This window comes from Papaver somniferum, unplaced genomic scaffold (assembly GCF_003573695.1).
Source record: "Papaver somniferum cultivar HN1 unplaced genomic scaffold, ASM357369v1 unplaced-scaffold_24, whole genome shotgun sequence".
Classification (NCBI taxonomy): Eukaryota; Viridiplantae; Streptophyta; class Magnoliopsida; order Ranunculales; family Papaveraceae; genus Papaver; species Papaver somniferum.
Window position 1 is genome coordinate 5,051,001 of NW_020634374.1, and position 17,214 is coordinate 5,068,214.

The window sequence follows — 17,214 nt, forward strand, 5'->3', positions numbered from 1 at the left end:
TTAACGGTGCTAACTTTCCATCCATCACTTTTGGTCAAAACTTGCCTACTCTAACAATAAATAAAAAAAGTGGCCTATATTTGAAAAGCACCAAAAAAAACAGGCTTATTTCTGTGAAAAGCCCTAATTACATTTAGTAAGAAATACTGTTAGACAGTTACATGCATACTTTTAAAACCAAAGCTTATCCTCAAAATAATCTAAAAAGAATAAAAATAAATCAAGAGTGGCCAGGAGTTTGTACTGTTATTCTCTATGCTCGACGTGGTTGTATGATCATCCTCGTAAATTCAACCGTAGTCCCACTTCCATGGTGGAAGTCGCCTTCAATATGGGAACCTACAAGCTTACTATCTGAGTTGTACCAAATCCCCGGGCGGAAAGTTGAATGGGATTTGTATGTTTGATTCATGTTCATCGATAAGATACACAAAATAAAAAAAGCAAATCCAGTATATTTGTACTGTACACATCAAAGGCAAATAACTTTCAATTGTAGGGTATAAAATAACGCACTAACTTGTATCAATGTGGTTGAAATTTTTCATACCAAAATCCTTTGCCAAAATCAAGCAATATTCGTATTCCATCAAAGAAGAAAAAAAGCAAAAAATGAGGTAGTGATTAAACAAATCTTCCTAGCCATTAGAATGTTCAAAAGATTCCCATAATTCTTTCTTTCCCGATTAACTCAAAACACCTTTTTCTCCTCCAAAGAAGTCCAATATTTTTTTTTTCTTCCTCCTTTTACATAAATGAAGAGGAAGAAAGAAGAATCCCATAATAAACAATAAAAACTAGCTTGAGAGTTACCTCAAACTACCGGCTTACAAGATTAGTGTCTAAGACTTGTAAACCACACAAATACAAATGATTAAGGCGATGTGAGATTTTGCATGAAACTCACGGCCTTGTACGCTAGAGGGAGTTATCAAACTCCATATGATTGAAAAGTTAATCTTGCATGGTTCTAATAATTCCCTCAAAATGTGGTAATTCTTGGCGCCCAATCTTGGCAATGTACGTGAAAATAAAATTTAAAGGAATTAGGAAAGCTTGTTATAAAAGTGATAGAAGTGCAACTATGCATATTTGGTTGACTAATAGTCTATGTCGCTATCTTTCAGGTTATCCATGCTTTATTCTCTGGTAGTCAACTCTAATGTGGCAGTCGCAATTAGACATGAAAATGGGCAGAGAGCTGCAGACGTAATATTAGTTATTGTTGGCTTGTCATCTTTTCTCATATACTAAAGATAAATAAATGTCTTGTTGATTGACTTTTCTGTTGAAAGTTGAACCTAATTCAAATTTCAAACAGTACAAAGAATATACGTTTTGTGTGCATAGGTTGTAGGAAACAGAAGTGTGTTGATTGCCATATTTGAGGTCATTTCTGAATTCCGTGCAAGGCAAGGACGGACCCAGAAAGGCTAAATTTTCTCGTAAGGCCCAGGCTAGAAACCTTGTTGGAATAGAATTTTTTTTTTTTGGCTTGTGGACTGGGAGGACTACTCGGGCTAAAACCCCCTTTAGCCCAGCTGTAGGTCCGTCAGTGGTGCAAGGGTGAGCCATTGTAGATTAGATATAACGTACATGTCGTTAGGAAAATTAGGAAATGAATAAAATTGGATTTAGAATGGTTTGGTGGAGATATGAGACGATCTTTAATACGCAAAAACTTTTTATCATCAGAAAAGAAAATGAAGAACAACTATGAATTTCTGCAAGTAGGAGACGTAGGCACTCTGAATATAGATACATCGGGATTATTGTACCAGACAATTGTAGCATCTACTAATGGAGTTTGGAACTGGAATCTGCGACCAATGAAGTCCGAAGAGATGTGCGTAGTTAAAAAGATAAGTTATCGATAGACTCACACCGGCCAACACGGATCAGTCGGTCGGCATGCGTGTGTTTGTGGTGTTATAGAAGTCCCATCTCTGGCAGAATTGTGGTAACCCAAATGGCCATGCCGTGTGAAACTCATGGTTATTTTAAAATGGAAATGCAGTAGCTTGGTTCGAGACTTCTGAGTCCTCTAAATTGCCACTCTAACGTTAACTTCTACCAAACCAAACCAAACCAAATTATTTTAAATATGAACAAATATTCGAGCTCATGTAGGGTTCTAGAGCGGGCTCATACAGTATCCATAATACCGAATATCCACGTATGTAAGTGCCAAACGGTCTAAAAGAAGATAACGTTATAGATCAAAACGACATACATACTATATGATTGAATTTTAACGCTGCTAGCTAGCTTAAATAATTGAGTGATGATCAGTATTCTCGTGTCAGACCCCAAAACTCAGAATATTGTGTTCACATGGCTCTCGTCCAATAACCAAAAGACTTGGTCGGTATTGTTTTGATTAACCACAAAACAAAATAAAATAAAAATAAAAAAAAATAGATAGGTTCAAAATCATATTTTTGGGAATGAAAATCCAAATATACCCAGACAATAATGCGAGTGTGGTATACTCTATAAAGTGAGTGTCTTCAGAAGTTTGTATATAAAAGGAGAAACTTCATAGACATACTCAGTTGTAAGTTTCTGAGCATCTCCATCCAACTTGCACAAACACAACTAGTAGTAGCAGTTTTGTTTCTTCCTGCTTCTTCTCCAACGTCGGATAAATGGTTAGTAATATGCTTCTTTGCCAGTTCAGTGTAATCTGTGTACATTTTACTGTATTTGTCATCAAGAACACAGAAGCTAATTTTTAGTTAATTAAATTTATGTCATCAGGAAGGGAATAAGGCGAGCTGGTCGATTGCAGATACGGTAGACTATAAAGGTTTTCCGGCCGATAAATCGAAAACCGGTGGCTGGATACCAGCTGCTTTGATCCTAGGTTTGCTTCATGTTTCATTACTCATCGCTCTTTACAGTTTCAGATGATCAGAAAATATATATATGTTGGTCGATTCAGTTGGATTAATTAATTAATTATATGTAGTTAAGTAGATTCCAGTATTAGCAGCATTTCCATTATCATTTTGGCAAAGTTGGATTCATTGAAAATGAATATACTACATGCAGTTATTCACTGCAGCAGTCTTTTAGTATTCAATAAGTGAGGGTCATCAGAATGGTCAGATAAAAAGGCTTAAAAGAAGGAAAGAAAAGCATATGGGCAAACGGAATAGATTGTCTTCATGCCCAGCCTTGATAATTATATTCCCATGACAAAATAATGAGACATACAATCAGATAAAAACGTACACGGATCACTATAAGTACTATTTAAAAGAAGAAAAAAAAATGGAACGTCAGTTTCATTAACCCCAGTACATTTCTAGTCTAAGTAAAGTAGTTCAAGATTAATATTCAAGACATTGATTGATTTTTGAGGATGCGCCAAGAAGTATATTTCCATGGCCAAGACCAATAGTTTCATACACGAACTTCTGGTCCAGGCACGACCAAAAGAGATTTGTCGGTATCCTAATTTCTAATAGTTTTGTTTGTGTGATCTGTGACAAACCATGAGAAAAACAGTAAAAGAATTTCCGTGTTTCAGTCCGTTAACTGATTGAAGATTTTATTCATAAATGTTACATGTTTGTTTTGGAAATAAAATTGTGTAATTTGTTTTGTAGGAATTGAAATATGCGAGAGGTTAACGACCATGGGTATAGCAGTGAACCTTGTGACATATCTAGGAGGAACGATGCATCTCTCAAGTGCTACTTCTGCAAATATCGTAACGGATTTTATGGGAACGTCGTTTCTCCTTTGTTTGCTTGGAGGTTTCCTTGCAGATTCATATTTGGGCAGATACAAAACAATTGCCATTTTTGCTGTTGTCCAAGGATTGGTAAGTCTTATTATACATCACCTAAATTTTTAGCAATAAGTTTCAGGCTGTCGGCTCCAATGTTAGTGTATTGTACAGAATGCAGCGAACAGTTAATGACTATGGTTTTCTTTTTAGGGTACTTCCATGTTAGCTTTATCAACCAAACTGCCGCAGTTACGTCCACCACCATGTAACGAAAATATAAGTCCTGAAAAATGCGAGAAGGCCAACGGAATCCAAATGGGAGTTCTATATCTCTCATTGTATCTGGTTGCACTTGGCACCGGAGGACTTAAAGCGTGCGTATCAGGATTTGGAACCGATCAGTTTGATGAGAAAGACAAGAAGGAGAAGACTCAAATGGATTACTTCTTTCAAAGATTTTTCTTTTTTGTCAGCTTGGGTACTCTATTGGCTGTCACAGTTTTGGTCTACATACAAGATCACGTTGGTCGAAGTTGGGCGTATGGTATCTGTTCAGTCTCGATTTTTACCGCCATCTGTATATTCTTATCGGGGACTAAGAAGTATAGGTACAAGAAAAGCTTTGGAAGTCCTGCTGTTCAAATATTTCAAGTCATTGCGGCTTCTATAAAGAAAAGGAAGCTTGAATTTCCTTCTAGTATCGAGTTAGCTTACGAGGATTCATCCGAGGATCGGAGAATTCAGCACACAGATCAGTTTCGGTATGTCACCACAAGCCACAATGGGTGTTACTTAAAAATACTGACAAGTACTAACGTATATATACATTCTGTGTTGCAGTTTCTTGGACAAAGCTTCAATTGTTGCTACAGAAGACGAAAAGTATAAGCATTTGCCACCAAACCCCTGGCAGCTATGCTCAGTGACAAAAGTGGAGGAGGTGAAAATGATGATCAGATTACTGCCAATTTGGGCGACAACAATCCTGTTCTGGACAACATATGCACAGATGATGACATTCTCTGTTGAGCAAGCTGCCACCATGCACAGGTCAATTGGGAATTTCCAGATTCCTGCAGGCTCTCTCACTGTCTTCTTTGTAGGAGCTATTTTGATAACTATTGCAGTCTATGATCAGCTGGTGATGCCACTTTGGAAAAAGTGGAAAGGAACTCAAGGTATTATACGCCATGCCGAACTTGGTCCCATTATGCAAAACTTAACGCAGCACTAATTATGCATATAATTTGGTCATGACATGGTTGAACTTTAATTGGAACAGGGTTCACAGATATGCAGAGAATTGCCATAGGGCTTATGCTATCGACACTGGGGATGGCATTTGCAGCTATCTCTGAGGTTAAGCGTTTATCAGTCGCCAAACATGCTGGTGATCACATTGCAGCTAATTCGACCCTACCAGTAAGCGTTTTCATCTTGATCCCGCAGTTCATCTTTGTTGGTTCTGGAGAAGCATTCATTTATACAGGTCAGCTTGATTTCTTCATAACCCGGGCGCCCAAAGGGATGAAGAGTATGAGCACTGGACTCTTCTTAACAACTCTATCACTTGGATTTTTCGTTAGTAGTTTGCTAGTCTCAATTATAAAGGCAGTAACTGGCGGAAACGGTGGTGATGGATGGTTAGCTGATAATATCAATGATGCTAGGCTCGATTACTTCTACGGGCTTTTAGCTGTTTTAAGCTTCATTAACTTTGGATTGTTTATTTGGAGTGCAATTTGGTACAAAAGAAATGCACCTAGTAAGAATTCTTCCGTGGAGATGGAAAGTATTAAAACCATCTCCTATGGCGAAGAAAAGTGATTGCAGAATTTGGAAAAGGTTTTATGTTATGTGTTCTCAGCTTGTTTATCTTCAAGATATATTGTAATGGCTCAATAACTCCTGTAATTTTGTATCTGTGCACACTCAAATCTAAACTTGTGTAAAAGCATATCGCTTTCTGTTAATCAGTGTTTCTTATCATTTGATTCTTGAGAACCTCTCAGTAATGAAACATGCAACACTGTATGAAAGCAACAGATACATGCAAACACGGCCTCTCCATAGCTTTCGTACCTGAAAGGCACTTCCTGAAAAACCACTGAACCAAAGCAACAAAAAGAAGTAAATGTGATTCACGCTTCCGTAACTTTCCTGCCTGAATCGTTGAATTGCAATTTCAAAAAGCAATACAGATAGTTAAGACTACTGAAACCTCATAAAGTAGTGGGTGGTATTCAGAAGCGAGCCTCTCCAAATCTTTCATGCCCGTAATGCACTTCTAGAAGATGCAGGCATACTCTACTGGAGCCACAAAAGGTAGTGGATGAGATCCACGTTACTCGTAGGCAAATCAAGTTATATTCCTTCATGCTTATCGACTACTGCACCAACTCCTACATCTACTTACCACAAATCTCAACTGATTGGGGGTCCCCAAATAGCACTTGGATCAGAACAATTGGAGTCTTGAGGACACCTGGCCTGGATGTGCAGGGCAAGATTTATATGTCAACTATCAAACTTCAAAGATGGCTCAACCTTCAGGCTCAAGGGTCCCAACAGCACTTACAGCAGAAACTTGGTCTTTGATATTGGCTGTCAGTGCAACATCTCAACATCACTTGACCCTGAGTTCGTTTTGGTACTGCAGCTGAAACAATATCCCAATTAACTTTAGATCATGAAGCTGGCCATTGAGATAATTAAGCTCCAAGAATGAGCTAAATCCTCCATTGAATTTGGAAACGCTCATGCCCGTCTACCTTGAGAAACCAACATGGACCAAAATCTGTGAGCTATTCTGCAATGCACAAAAATATGATCCTGTGTACAATCTTATCCCTTTGTGTTCAAGCATATGCAAGGAATTAAGCCTTCCATGGACAGCACACCACATTAAGAAGTTGATTTTAGGGGGACTGGTATTCTTCCAAATGAAAGTGCCGAGGAAATTGCCAACTCCTCCTCCTGCAATTATTTTGGCATAGAGAGATTTGACAGAGAAGGTGCAAGAAGTATGCAGACTCCATTTAAAATTAGTACTTCCCCAAAAACATGTACATTTCAAGATCTTCAAACATAAGAAATACAGAAAAAATAAAATGAAAAATTATATGAATATGAATGAGATTATCCAAATTCTAGTAAGGAAGATATATCCAAATAGTGGATTCTACTTCAATGTAATAGTGCTGCAGTAATCCGAATCAGCCAACCGGAACCTTAACTGGATAACGATCGACTGAGTCAGCCCATGGGTTGGTTTTACACTCACCAACAGGAATCGCTCTAAGAGCTCTCCAGACAGCACTATTACATTTAAATCCTGAACCAAAAGCGATTTGCCAAACTCGGTCACCACTAGAAACCCTTCCTTTTGCCTCAGTATAAGCTAACTCATACCAAAGTGAACTGCTTGATGTGTTACCGAATCGGTGTAGTGTCATTCTTGACGGTTCCATGTGCCAATTGCTGAGTTGCAAATTCTTCTCTAACTCGTCTAGGACAGCTCTACCACCAGCATGAATACAGAAATGTTCAAAAGCAGTCTTGAAATCAGGAATATAAGGCTTAACTTTGGCCTGCTTCAACACTTTCCGTCTCACCAGAGAAACGAAGAACATGAACTGCTCCGTAAACGGCAACACTAACGGACCAAGAGTAGTAATGTTTGTCTTCAGAGCATCTCCGGCAACAGCCATTAATTCTCTAGCAAGAGATACACCGATATTTTTCTCTTCATCTTCCCTCTGATAAACACAGTTATAACTATTATCATTAGCACCTTTATGAGTTCGAACCGTATGAACAAGCTCGTATTTCGATTTCGCTTGATCACGGTTCATATTGGAGAGCAGAACTGCTGCACCACCCATTCTGAATATGCAGTTACACAACAGCATTGATTTATCATTTCCGAAATACCAGTTTAAAGTTATATTCTCCATGCTAACAACAACTGCGTAAGTATTCGGGTTCGACTTCAGTAAATCCTTCGCGAGGTCGATCGATATTAACCCTGCACTGCAGCCCATTCCACCGAGATTGAAACTCTTGATATCTGTTCTCATTTTGTAATGATTCACAATCATTGAAGAGAGAGATGGAGTTGGACAGAATAAACTGCAGTTCACTATAAGAATCCCGACTTGACTCGGATGAATACCGGTTTTGTCGAAAAGAGTATCTAACGAACCAAACATGACCATTTCAGCTTCAGCTCGTGCTTCCTTCATGTTCAGATTCGGTGGTCTTGATGTAATTGCAATTGGAATATACGTTTCATCACCTAAACCGGAACGGAGCGATATACGTTTTTGAAACTGAATCGTTTGTTCTTCGAACGAACCGTGTTCTTCTGTCATTTTAATGAACGAGTCGACTGATGATTTCAAACTATCATCCGGTTTGAAACAAGAGAAATCAACTAAGTAAACCGGTCTGGGTCGTTTGACCCAGTAAAGAGTTGACAGAAAGAGTAAGAGTGTAAATCCAGTCAAACCAGTAGCCATATCAACAGCTCCTCTACTCCTCCATAAATCAGAAACTTGATCGAATCGTATACCAGTGATTTGAATCGTTGTAGCTATAAAAAGAGGCAAGATCACGAACCATCTAAGAAGTGTTGCGTAATCACATGTTAACTTGTAACCTAACTTGACATATTTCAGCTTCACTGAATGTAAGAAATCTGGTAAGCTTTTCTTGATCTTGATCACAATTGATGTTGTTGATGCTGGTGATGATGTTGTTGATGATGATACATCTTTAAAATCCATTTCAGCTGTTAATCTTTCTTTATCCATTTTCTATACAATCTTCTTTACTTTCTTTCTTTCTCTCAAGAATCTACTTCTATATTTCTTGTTTTTGATTTTACTTTCTTTCTCTTTCTCAAGAATCTACTTCTATATTTCTTGATTTCTTTTCTTTCTTGTTTTTGATTTTGGTTTTGGATTGAATAATGAAGAATGAGATTGGTAATGTATATAAAGATGAGAATTGATGGATAATGCTGCAATCAAAAAGCTGATCATAAATTTGAAAGCATAAGTTGGTTGGGTGTGAACATATAAGTAGAGTTTAATGCATTAACTAAAATGTGGGGGGGAGGATTCATTGGTATTGCTGATGACACTTGAGAGTAGGCATTATAGCTCAACCACCAAAGAAAATCTTAAAGATGATCAGTTAGTTCTCTCTTCTCTCTCTCTTTCTCTTTCTGTTGCTTGGATTGATGAATCTCAAGTTGTTGTGTGGTTTGTTGGCATGGGTTGGCTACTTTTGACAGCAGATTTGGAGACTAGAGAAAGTTGATAGTCTCTTCAAATTAAGAGGGAATAGGAGGAAATGGGGACCAAGTGCACCTAACTGACCATGTCCATGTGAGAATTACGTTCAAGAAAGCTGGCCTTTTTTTATGACAAGAATTATTCATAATTAATTAATTAATTTAATAAAGGGAAGTGGAATCGTGTGAGTATAAAGATTTTCCGATGGAAACAGAGCAGGTAGGTAATAGAGATTTCATTTCATTAGAAAATATAAAAACAAGATTGAGATTGAGTTTATTTTTTGGGATGCAAAATTAAGCATATTCTTAACTGCACTTTTAGCTCACAATGAAGCTTTTATACTGTTTTCGTCCAAATATGATGGGAAGGAAGGAACTACTACTTGCTATTCAATGACTTTTTTTTTTTTGTAAACTATCCGATGACTTTTTGATGTGCTTTGGAATTTCTTTCGAAGTCCCAAAATAATCGAAATGTGACATATTGAAAAAGATGACATTAAGGGATTGTTTGATAACGATTAAAATAATTGATTATGAGGTCATACGTCATTATAATTATGATAATCAATTCCGAGGGTGTTTGGTAACGATTATAATAATCAGTTAGTTTAAACATAATCTAAAAAATCAATTATTTCTTTACACAACTAAAACTTGTTTTTAAAAATTAAAATAATCGATTCTCATTTTTATAAACAAAAATTCGGTTTCCTTTTTCTTTTCTATTTATTTTCGATAAAAACTAACTGAGAGAGGGGAACTAGATAAGAAAAAAATGGGGAAGAAAAATCCTAGATCTGATTTCTCTCCTCTCTGATTTCATCAATCGTCTACTCTCCTCTGTTATCTGTTCATCAGCAACTCGAATCTCGACTATTAATCTCGATCTTCTCTCACATTTCTGTTGAAACCCAAACTAAGGTGGTGAATTCATCTTCTTCAAAATTTGAAGAACTTCGTATCAAAATCAAAATTAGGTAAGTTTTCTTTAGTGGGTTTTCAATTTTTTCTTTGTTAATTTCAATTTAGTATGTCAAGTGTTTTGCTCTGCTCTTGATTTTGGAAATCCCACCAACTGTTTGTGAAATTGCCCGACTGGTATTTACTAACATTTTCTTAAAAATTGGGTTCATTAGAATGTCGAATGAAACTGCCAAATGGTGTAATAGTTTGGAAAAAAAGCCTATGTGAACTTTTGATCGTTCAAATACCCTGTGGTAAGAAGCCTAAATCATTTGTGAAAGAAGCTTGGATTGAAGTAAAAGATGAATTCAACAAGAAAAATGGACAGAGTTTTACTATGGATCAGATTAAGAATAGGTATAATGTGTTGAGGGTTAGACACAATGACATGAAGAAACTCATGTCCCTTAGTGGCTTTGAATGGGATTCAGAAGATAAAAAGATTATAGTTGACGATGAAGGAGTGTGGGATGCATATCTTGGGGTAAATTTAATTGACATCACCCTCTTTGTTTTTATTGTAGGTTGTATTTTGATTTGTGAATTATTGTGGGAAGTAGTTAGTAGATACTTTGTAATGTTTTGACGTAGGAAAACCCGGATAAAAAAAAGTATAAGACAAATGGCTGCCCTATCTATGAAGAGTTGTGTACCATTTTTGGCGGTTCAACTGCAACTGGTTCTAATGCATATGTTCTGATTAATGCACTTGCTCTTTCCTTTGAATTCTGGTTGTATATGAGGCATGAAAACTAGTTTTAAATTGATAACCTGTTTATTCTACTGTTCTCTATTTTTCCTACTTTATATTCAATTTAGTACAATTTACTCTTCTTTAGTTTCCCTCTTACTGAGCCTTACCAATTGTTTGTATATATTAGGATATGGACTCCGAAGAAGAGCTTGAAGAACGCACTTTATTACTTGTGATTGCAGCAGTTATCGAAAACGTTAAGGGTCGCATATGTAAGGAACCCTGTAGAACTTCTATACTTACAGGACATCAACACATGCAAGAGATTTTGCACGGCCATCCCCGTAGATGTTATGAGAAGTATCGCATGGAGAAATTTGTTTTCTTAAGGTTGACTCACATTTTAAGAGAAAGAGAACTTTTACGTGACAGACGATGGGTTACCATAGAAGAGCAGTTGGCGATTTTCCTACTCACAATTGGACATAAAGAAGATAATAGAATGTTACAAGAAAGATTTCAACATTCCGGTGAAACTATAAGTAGATACTTCAATGAAGTATTGAGAGCCATCATGGAACTTTCCAAGGAACTTATAAAACCTCCTTCTTTTTCTGAGACTCCAACTGAAATACTCAACAACTCTAAATATTTCCCATGGTTCAAGGTACGTCAGATGATATCTCTTCTAGCTTTGTCTTTTTTTTCTTCTCATTTTTAACTTATAATTTAAATTTCCATAGATATTTTATAGGATTGTATTGGCGCTATAGACGGAACACATATTAAAGTGATTGTACCAATAGCCCAACAAACACCATACTTCGATAGGAAAGTAAATATATCGCAAAACGTGATGGCAGTATGTTCGTTTGATTTGAAATTCACATATATCTACGCTGGATGGGAAGGATCTGCAAATGACTCAAGAATTTTATGGGAAGCTTTGAGTAATAGAAGTCTGATGTTTCCTCATTCCCCTGAAGGTTAGTTAATTTTGCTATACATTTTGCTTATCATATGAACCTCGAACTACATGATTTTTTTTTGTATCCGGATTTGAGATAGTTGTTCAATGAATCTGTACTCTCTTTTGCTTTGTCATTGGTATTGCATTGTCGATTGTATGCTATGTATTGTCGATTGTATCCCAACTTTTGATTACCATATGTCTATATATTCAAAACGAATGTTGTTTAGAAAGTGTATCACTAATCTTGGAACACGCCATAGTGGAAGCAGATTTAGTTGCATTTGAAGAAGTCTGGATTGATACATTGAGTCACCGGTATAGTTAGTCTTTTTATTTTGGTAGAACTAGTATTGTAGTGGAACTCGGCCTAGAAATTTAAGTTGTTCCAGTGGTAAAAACAATAGCTTTATGTCATTGTCGCTCATTTTGTGTAAGTGTCGTGGGTTGCTGCTACGAAACATCTCTAAGGTCTGTTTTTGGTGATTAATTTATAATCTTTAGAAATTTCAGTGTGCGCCATTATTTATTTTGGATTTCCGCTTTCTTTGGTTGCCAACATATATGTATGGCACCGGCCTATTTGTTATTTAACCAGGATCAAATCTCTAAGGCGGGGCAGTAAGATATTAAGCCGGCAAAATGTAATATGGTCAGTAAGATAGGTCTCACCTTCCAATGCTAACTTGTTACATAAATCATAAATGTGCATATACTACTTACGTTTTTGGAAAAATGGAATATACGCAGTAATTCAGTATATGAGTTTGCACCTTTTATAATAGTCTTTAAAACAAGTTGTGTTAGTAAGAGTCTTATAATTTTGTGGGTTTTCTTTGGTCTGACATACTTTCAATGGATAGAATGTATAGTAGTATCTAATGGCAGTTTTCATTTCAACTTTTCGAAGTACAATATGTCAAGTCCTGGATTATAAGCATGAATAGCTTAGAACCTAAACCACTGTTGTTTGTGTACCATGTCTTCTTTCTGACCAGAATGCGTTTCCTTCTTGTGAATTCCCTCTACTTGTGTTGTGACTAAAGATGTTATTGTTGCTGAATATTCTCTGACATTGTTTACATTGTTAGGAAAGTATTATGTTGTTGATGTTGGATATCCAAACATGCCTGGTTTTCTTGCTCCATATCGGGGAGTTCGTTATCACTTACATGACTGTAGAAGAGGAAGCAATGGAAGGTTCACTGCAAAGGACTTGTTTAATTTTGGGCATTCTTCGTTAAGGAATGCAATCGAGCGAAGCTTTGGAGTTCTTAAATCTCGCTTTCCAATTTTGAGGGATCCTGCCTCATTTCCATACAACACCCAGGTACAAATATTAATAGCAACATGTGCAATTCACAATTTCATTAGGACGAAATCCAAGTCTGATGAACTGTTTGCATATTATGCAAATGAAGAAAATGTCATAGATATTGATACATCCCCGCCTGATGAACCAACGTTTAGTGGTATGTACGCACATCAACAAAGAAGAAGTGAAATGAATCACGTGAGAGATGAAATTGCCGATGCCATGTACAGGTTTCGATACCGAAACTAGCTAAAATCAAACTGCTGGTGTATTGAAGATCTATGATTAAATTTGTGTGTTGTGGTTTATAGAAAAGACACTAAAATGATAATGATAAACATGTGTACCAAACAACTTCTCATTTTAATCATTTTTCATTTTTTGATAATCTATTATTCCAAAACGTTGTTTGTTAAAATTTATTTCAAAAATGATTATGATATAATCATTTTTCAGTTTATGATTATTTATAATCATAAATAGATAATCATAATGGTTACCAAACAAGGCCTAAAGGAGGGGGGTTGGGGGTGCAGGTAAGGTAAGGTAGCCGTTAAGAGTTTCATCAATGCAGGACGGTGGGGAAGGGTGGGTGTGGAAGGTGTGTGTGGACTCAGTTTCTTCTTCTTCTCCCCTTGCGCATATGGATAGGTACTTCTCCCTATCTGTCCATCTCTCTCCATGGATGTACTGTACATATGCATAATGTTCAGTCAATCTCAAAGTGTGTCTAAAATGTGTTAAGAATTTGCTGTCCACGCACGTTTAATGACTCCCATCATTCCCAAATTGTGGAATGAAGAAGAATTCAAATCCAAGACTATCTTCAACTCATCCCCCACTGCCATTAATATTGTGCCAGCAGACTCAAATGTTAGTTTCTCTTTGCACATGGATTTGGAGTTTCATTTTTCACATTTGGCTCTACAGTCTAGACTTTTCCCCAAACCCCTCTCATGTTTGTGTCTTGGATGGAAACTCTGGGTATATATATCAATCAGTCGGTTGTTTTAGCATGTTCATATTTATGTTAGTATCCAATTAAACCAATTTGATTGATTATGGATCACTGTGGATACCAACGGTGAGTATGAAGTAGAGAAGATAATAGGAATATGTTGCGGAAACCTAAAAAGAAACGGTGGGTTGGGTTACCTAACATATCCCTACAATCTTCTCACTACATACTCACCATTGGCATGGACGCTTTTCGGCACATCTTCTTCTGTTTCTTCTATCCCATTATTCACAGTTGATCTTTTCGTTTGGTGGCCGCAAACAACCCAACACGATTTTCTTCTGTGGTATGCTCCTTTGATTATTTTGATTGCTGCATACAACTTTGTTTAGATCAGATCAACAACATGATACAAACACGATTTTCATCATGACAGAACATATGATATGGATGAGATAAAAATACTTGTATGTATATCAGATGATTTAAGATGCGAGACCCTAAAAACTTATCCATATTATAAAAAGAAGTGGTGTGTATAGAAGTATAAATCCGACCCTTGATTTCGTCATCCCACGACGCGGATCGTTTCCTTATAGGTTGTATATAGACGTCCGTCCGATCATTGGGTTTCCTGATTGACTTTGTCTCCATAAATTTTCCTTACTTGAATTCGTTTTTGATGTGCATCCGTCCATTGGCGAAACATACATCCGTCATGCGATTCTTAGATTTTCCTTGTATCACCCTGTTTCTAATTACAAAACAGTTTCCTAACATTTAATTACCAAAAACACGTTGATATTGATTTTATTTATAATTGTTTCCTACAATTTCATTCCCACCGTCAAGCTTCTCTCCAAACCCTCCAACCCTAATTCAATTCTTTACAATTAAAATTGACCCGTAAAACACATGGTCTTTACTGGGATACCAGTGGTACAAAGTGCTGCATGCTCTATCCGACATATTAGAGTTTCTCCACCAAACTAAAAAGAGACCTTTTGATTCCTTAAAAGTTTTCACTGGATAAAAAATCGTACTAACACCACCAGCTGGTTCGCTTCACAGTTGAAATTTTAGGACTATATGCCTTATCGAATACAATAAACAAAGGCAGTTTCAAACAGGGGATCACGTTTACTTACCGGGGAAGCTAATGTGACCATGCTTTGCCCCAACTAGATGCCCGACATTATCTCTAATTCCTAAAATTACTAAACTATGTTAGTTATTGGTGACCCTATAGTTTCGAACCTTGAATCGTTTCCTCATCGCTTTTACCAATCGATTTTAGATTTAGACTATGCGACAAAGATTACGATACATCCCAACTATCTATCTATATCATAAGTCTACAAAACTAGAGATAGTCGAGATCTCCCGAAAAATACAAAGAAAAGTTAGGGATTTTATTATCTTTCTTCTCCAAGATGAGGACTTTTCATTGTCGATCAGGATTACCGAAGTTAGGACTTACCTAAGCCCAACTTAGCATAATTTAATTACCGATTTTCTATTCAGACCAAATTTCTTAAGTTAATTATCGATTTCATAATTTGTCTGAATTTCTTAATGACCATATTTCCAATCATAACAACTCTCTATCGCAAACTTAAAAATTCACTACTCACAAAATAATTTTCAGGTTAAACAAGAGAAGCTTATGTAGTTGGTGATGTTGTGGAGAAAACGGATGCTGATCAAGGGAAAAAAAAGGGTTGGTTGATCAATTTATAAGTTTTTGGTGAGAGAAAAAAAAAAGAGGATCACAGTTGGTGCGTAAAAATTGCTACAACTAATTAAACAGCGCGAAGCTTTAGACCTCAAAATAAGCGACTTATACAGCTTAGTAGTTAATTAACTTAGAATTTGTTGATTAGTAATTAATTGGCATACTATATAAGTTTTATCAAGTGGTTTATGTGCATCTATATTATTGAAAAAAGTGGTGTTTGTATCCTTGTGGTAGTGATCGTTAGTTCGTGAGGCATAAATCTATCTAACCATTGTGTATACAAATGGGTTATGTTTTTTGTGACTCAATTTTTCTAATATAGCTTAATTTCCATAATTAGGTTTCTAATATAACTTAGTTTTGTAATTTAAAACATTTAACTTTAATGCTAAATATTAGTTTTGACGCTAAATTTTCTAACCAACAGCGGGGTCGTAAGCCTCGACTTATTTCACCCGACCACATCGAGGACGCAGTCCCCGCTAATTTATAGGTCTATTGCCATAGATTTCGACCTAATCACAACTAATTTTAACGTGCAAACATTACTTGCCACTATTGCTAATCCACGGTAGGGGCCGTAGGCCCCGACTTATTTAACCCGACCAGCGAGACATCCCATGATCAATCTATAAACTCAACTCCCGGGCTACATGCCTCGACTCAACCTCTGAATTTTAACCAAAATGGATACTATGTTGGACCCTTGATTTCCTAATCTACGGACGGGGCCGTAAGGCCCCGGCTAATTTGACTCGACCAGCAAAAAACTAAAACCGTAGGTCCTTTAGATAGCACTAGACCGTTCCTATTAGCCGGGGTTACTATTACCCAGCTAACTAAAAACAATATTATAACCTGGCTATTGATATCACCCCGACCAACTTGCATGTTGACTAAAATATTGTGGGAATAGACAAACCGGACGACCAAATAACCTAAAAGAAATCGATAAAGGTTGAGCCCCGGCCGTAGGCCGGGGTGATACCTAGTCTATATTATAAAAAGAAGTGGTGTGTGTGTAGCCTTACAAATCAGACCATCGATTTCGTCATCCAACGGCTCAGATCGATTCGTTATATGTTCTATGTAGACGTCCGTCTGATTCCGTTTTTAACATATAATTGTGGACGGCGCGGATTATTCCCGACCCAACCAAAATTCCCTAATTTTACTTTGACCAATTTTTAGGTTTCATGAACCGCACCCTAACCTTACCGTGACCAATTAAATTCGTGGTCTACTCGATTTGATTATCCAGGACGCATGCATACACATATGAGAACCCATTACTAAATTTTGTAGTGGGCTAGACAGCTATTACTAAATATCTATGTACATGGGCTCCACAGCTCTCCCAAATTTTGTATGGACGCATGCATAGGGGTGAGCATTTGATCCATAATCCGTGGATTTAACCGGAACCAACCGTTCATTTGCGGATGGGTGTCCGGACCGTTCGTTAATGGGTTGGATGCGGATGGAATTTTTGAAATCCAACGGATAAAGGATCGGGCCCAGATGCAACCTTG

The 17,214-nt window shown here is 36.9% G+C and overlaps 3 protein-coding genes across 3 annotated transcripts; 2 read left to right on the plus strand and 1 right to left on the minus strand.

Moving 5' to 3' along the window:
* The first annotated feature begins 2,328 nt into the window (after positions 1-2,328).
* LOC113341013 (protein NRT1/ PTR FAMILY 6.2-like) lies at positions 2,329-5,731 on the plus strand. Its single transcript, XM_026586055.1, has 6 exons — positions 2,329-2,651; positions 2,761-2,866; positions 3,615-3,832; positions 3,950-4,500; positions 4,580-4,917; positions 5,022-5,731. The coding sequence occupies exons 1-6, from the start codon at positions 2,649-2,651 to the stop codon at positions 5,564-5,566; spliced, it is 1,761 nt and encodes a 586-aa protein (XP_026441840.1). The 5' UTR covers positions 2,329-2,648; the 3' UTR covers positions 5,567-5,731.
* A 1,023-nt stretch (positions 5,732-6,754) lies between these two features.
* Positions 6,755-9,039, minus strand: LOC113341014 (3-ketoacyl-CoA synthase 1-like). Its single transcript, XM_026586056.1, has one exon. The coding sequence runs from the start codon at positions 8,551-8,553 to the stop codon at positions 6,955-6,957; it is 1,599 nt and encodes a 532-aa protein (XP_026441841.1). The 5' UTR covers positions 8,554-9,039; the 3' UTR covers positions 6,755-6,954.
* A 1,149-nt stretch (positions 9,040-10,188) lies between these two features.
* Positions 10,189-13,235, plus strand: LOC113340956. Its single transcript, XM_026586002.1, has 4 exons — positions 10,189-10,491; positions 10,889-11,368; positions 11,456-11,687; positions 12,763-13,235. The coding sequence occupies exons 1-4, from the start codon at positions 10,189-10,191 to the stop codon at positions 13,233-13,235; spliced, it is 1,488 nt and encodes a 495-aa protein (XP_026441787.1).
* Positions 13,236-17,214: the final 3,979 nt, after the last annotated feature.

What these genes read in the sequence shown, in the direction of transcription:
- LOC113341014 (XM_026586056.1), bottom strand. Translation starts at nt 8,553, where the DNA reads ATGGATAAAGAAAGATTAACAGCTGAAATGGATTTTAAAGATGTATCA.
- LOC113341013 (XM_026586055.1), top strand. An exon ending in TTGCTGTTGTCCAAGGATTG is followed by an intron (nt 3,833 to 3,949) that starts GTAAGTCTTATT and finishes TTTTCTTTTTAG; the next exon opens with GGTACTTCCATGTTAGCTTT. An exon ending in AAAGTGGAAAGGAACTCAAG is followed by an intron (nt 4,918 to 5,021) that starts GTATTATACGCC and finishes TAATTGGAACAG; the next exon opens with GGTTCACAGATATGCAGAGA.
- LOC113340956 (XM_026586002.1), top strand. Translation starts at nt 10,189, where the DNA reads ATGAAACTGCCAAATGGTGTAATAGTTTGGAAAAAAAGCCTATGTGAA. An exon ending in TGTGGGATGCATATCTTGGG is followed by an intron (nt 10,492 to 10,888) that starts GTAAATTTAATT and finishes TGTATATATTAG; the next exon opens with GATATGGACTCCGAAGAAGA. An exon ending in GTTTCCTCATTCCCCTGAAG is followed by an intron (nt 11,688 to 12,762) that starts GTTAGTTAATTT and finishes TTACATTGTTAG; the next exon opens with GAAAGTATTATGTTGTTGAT.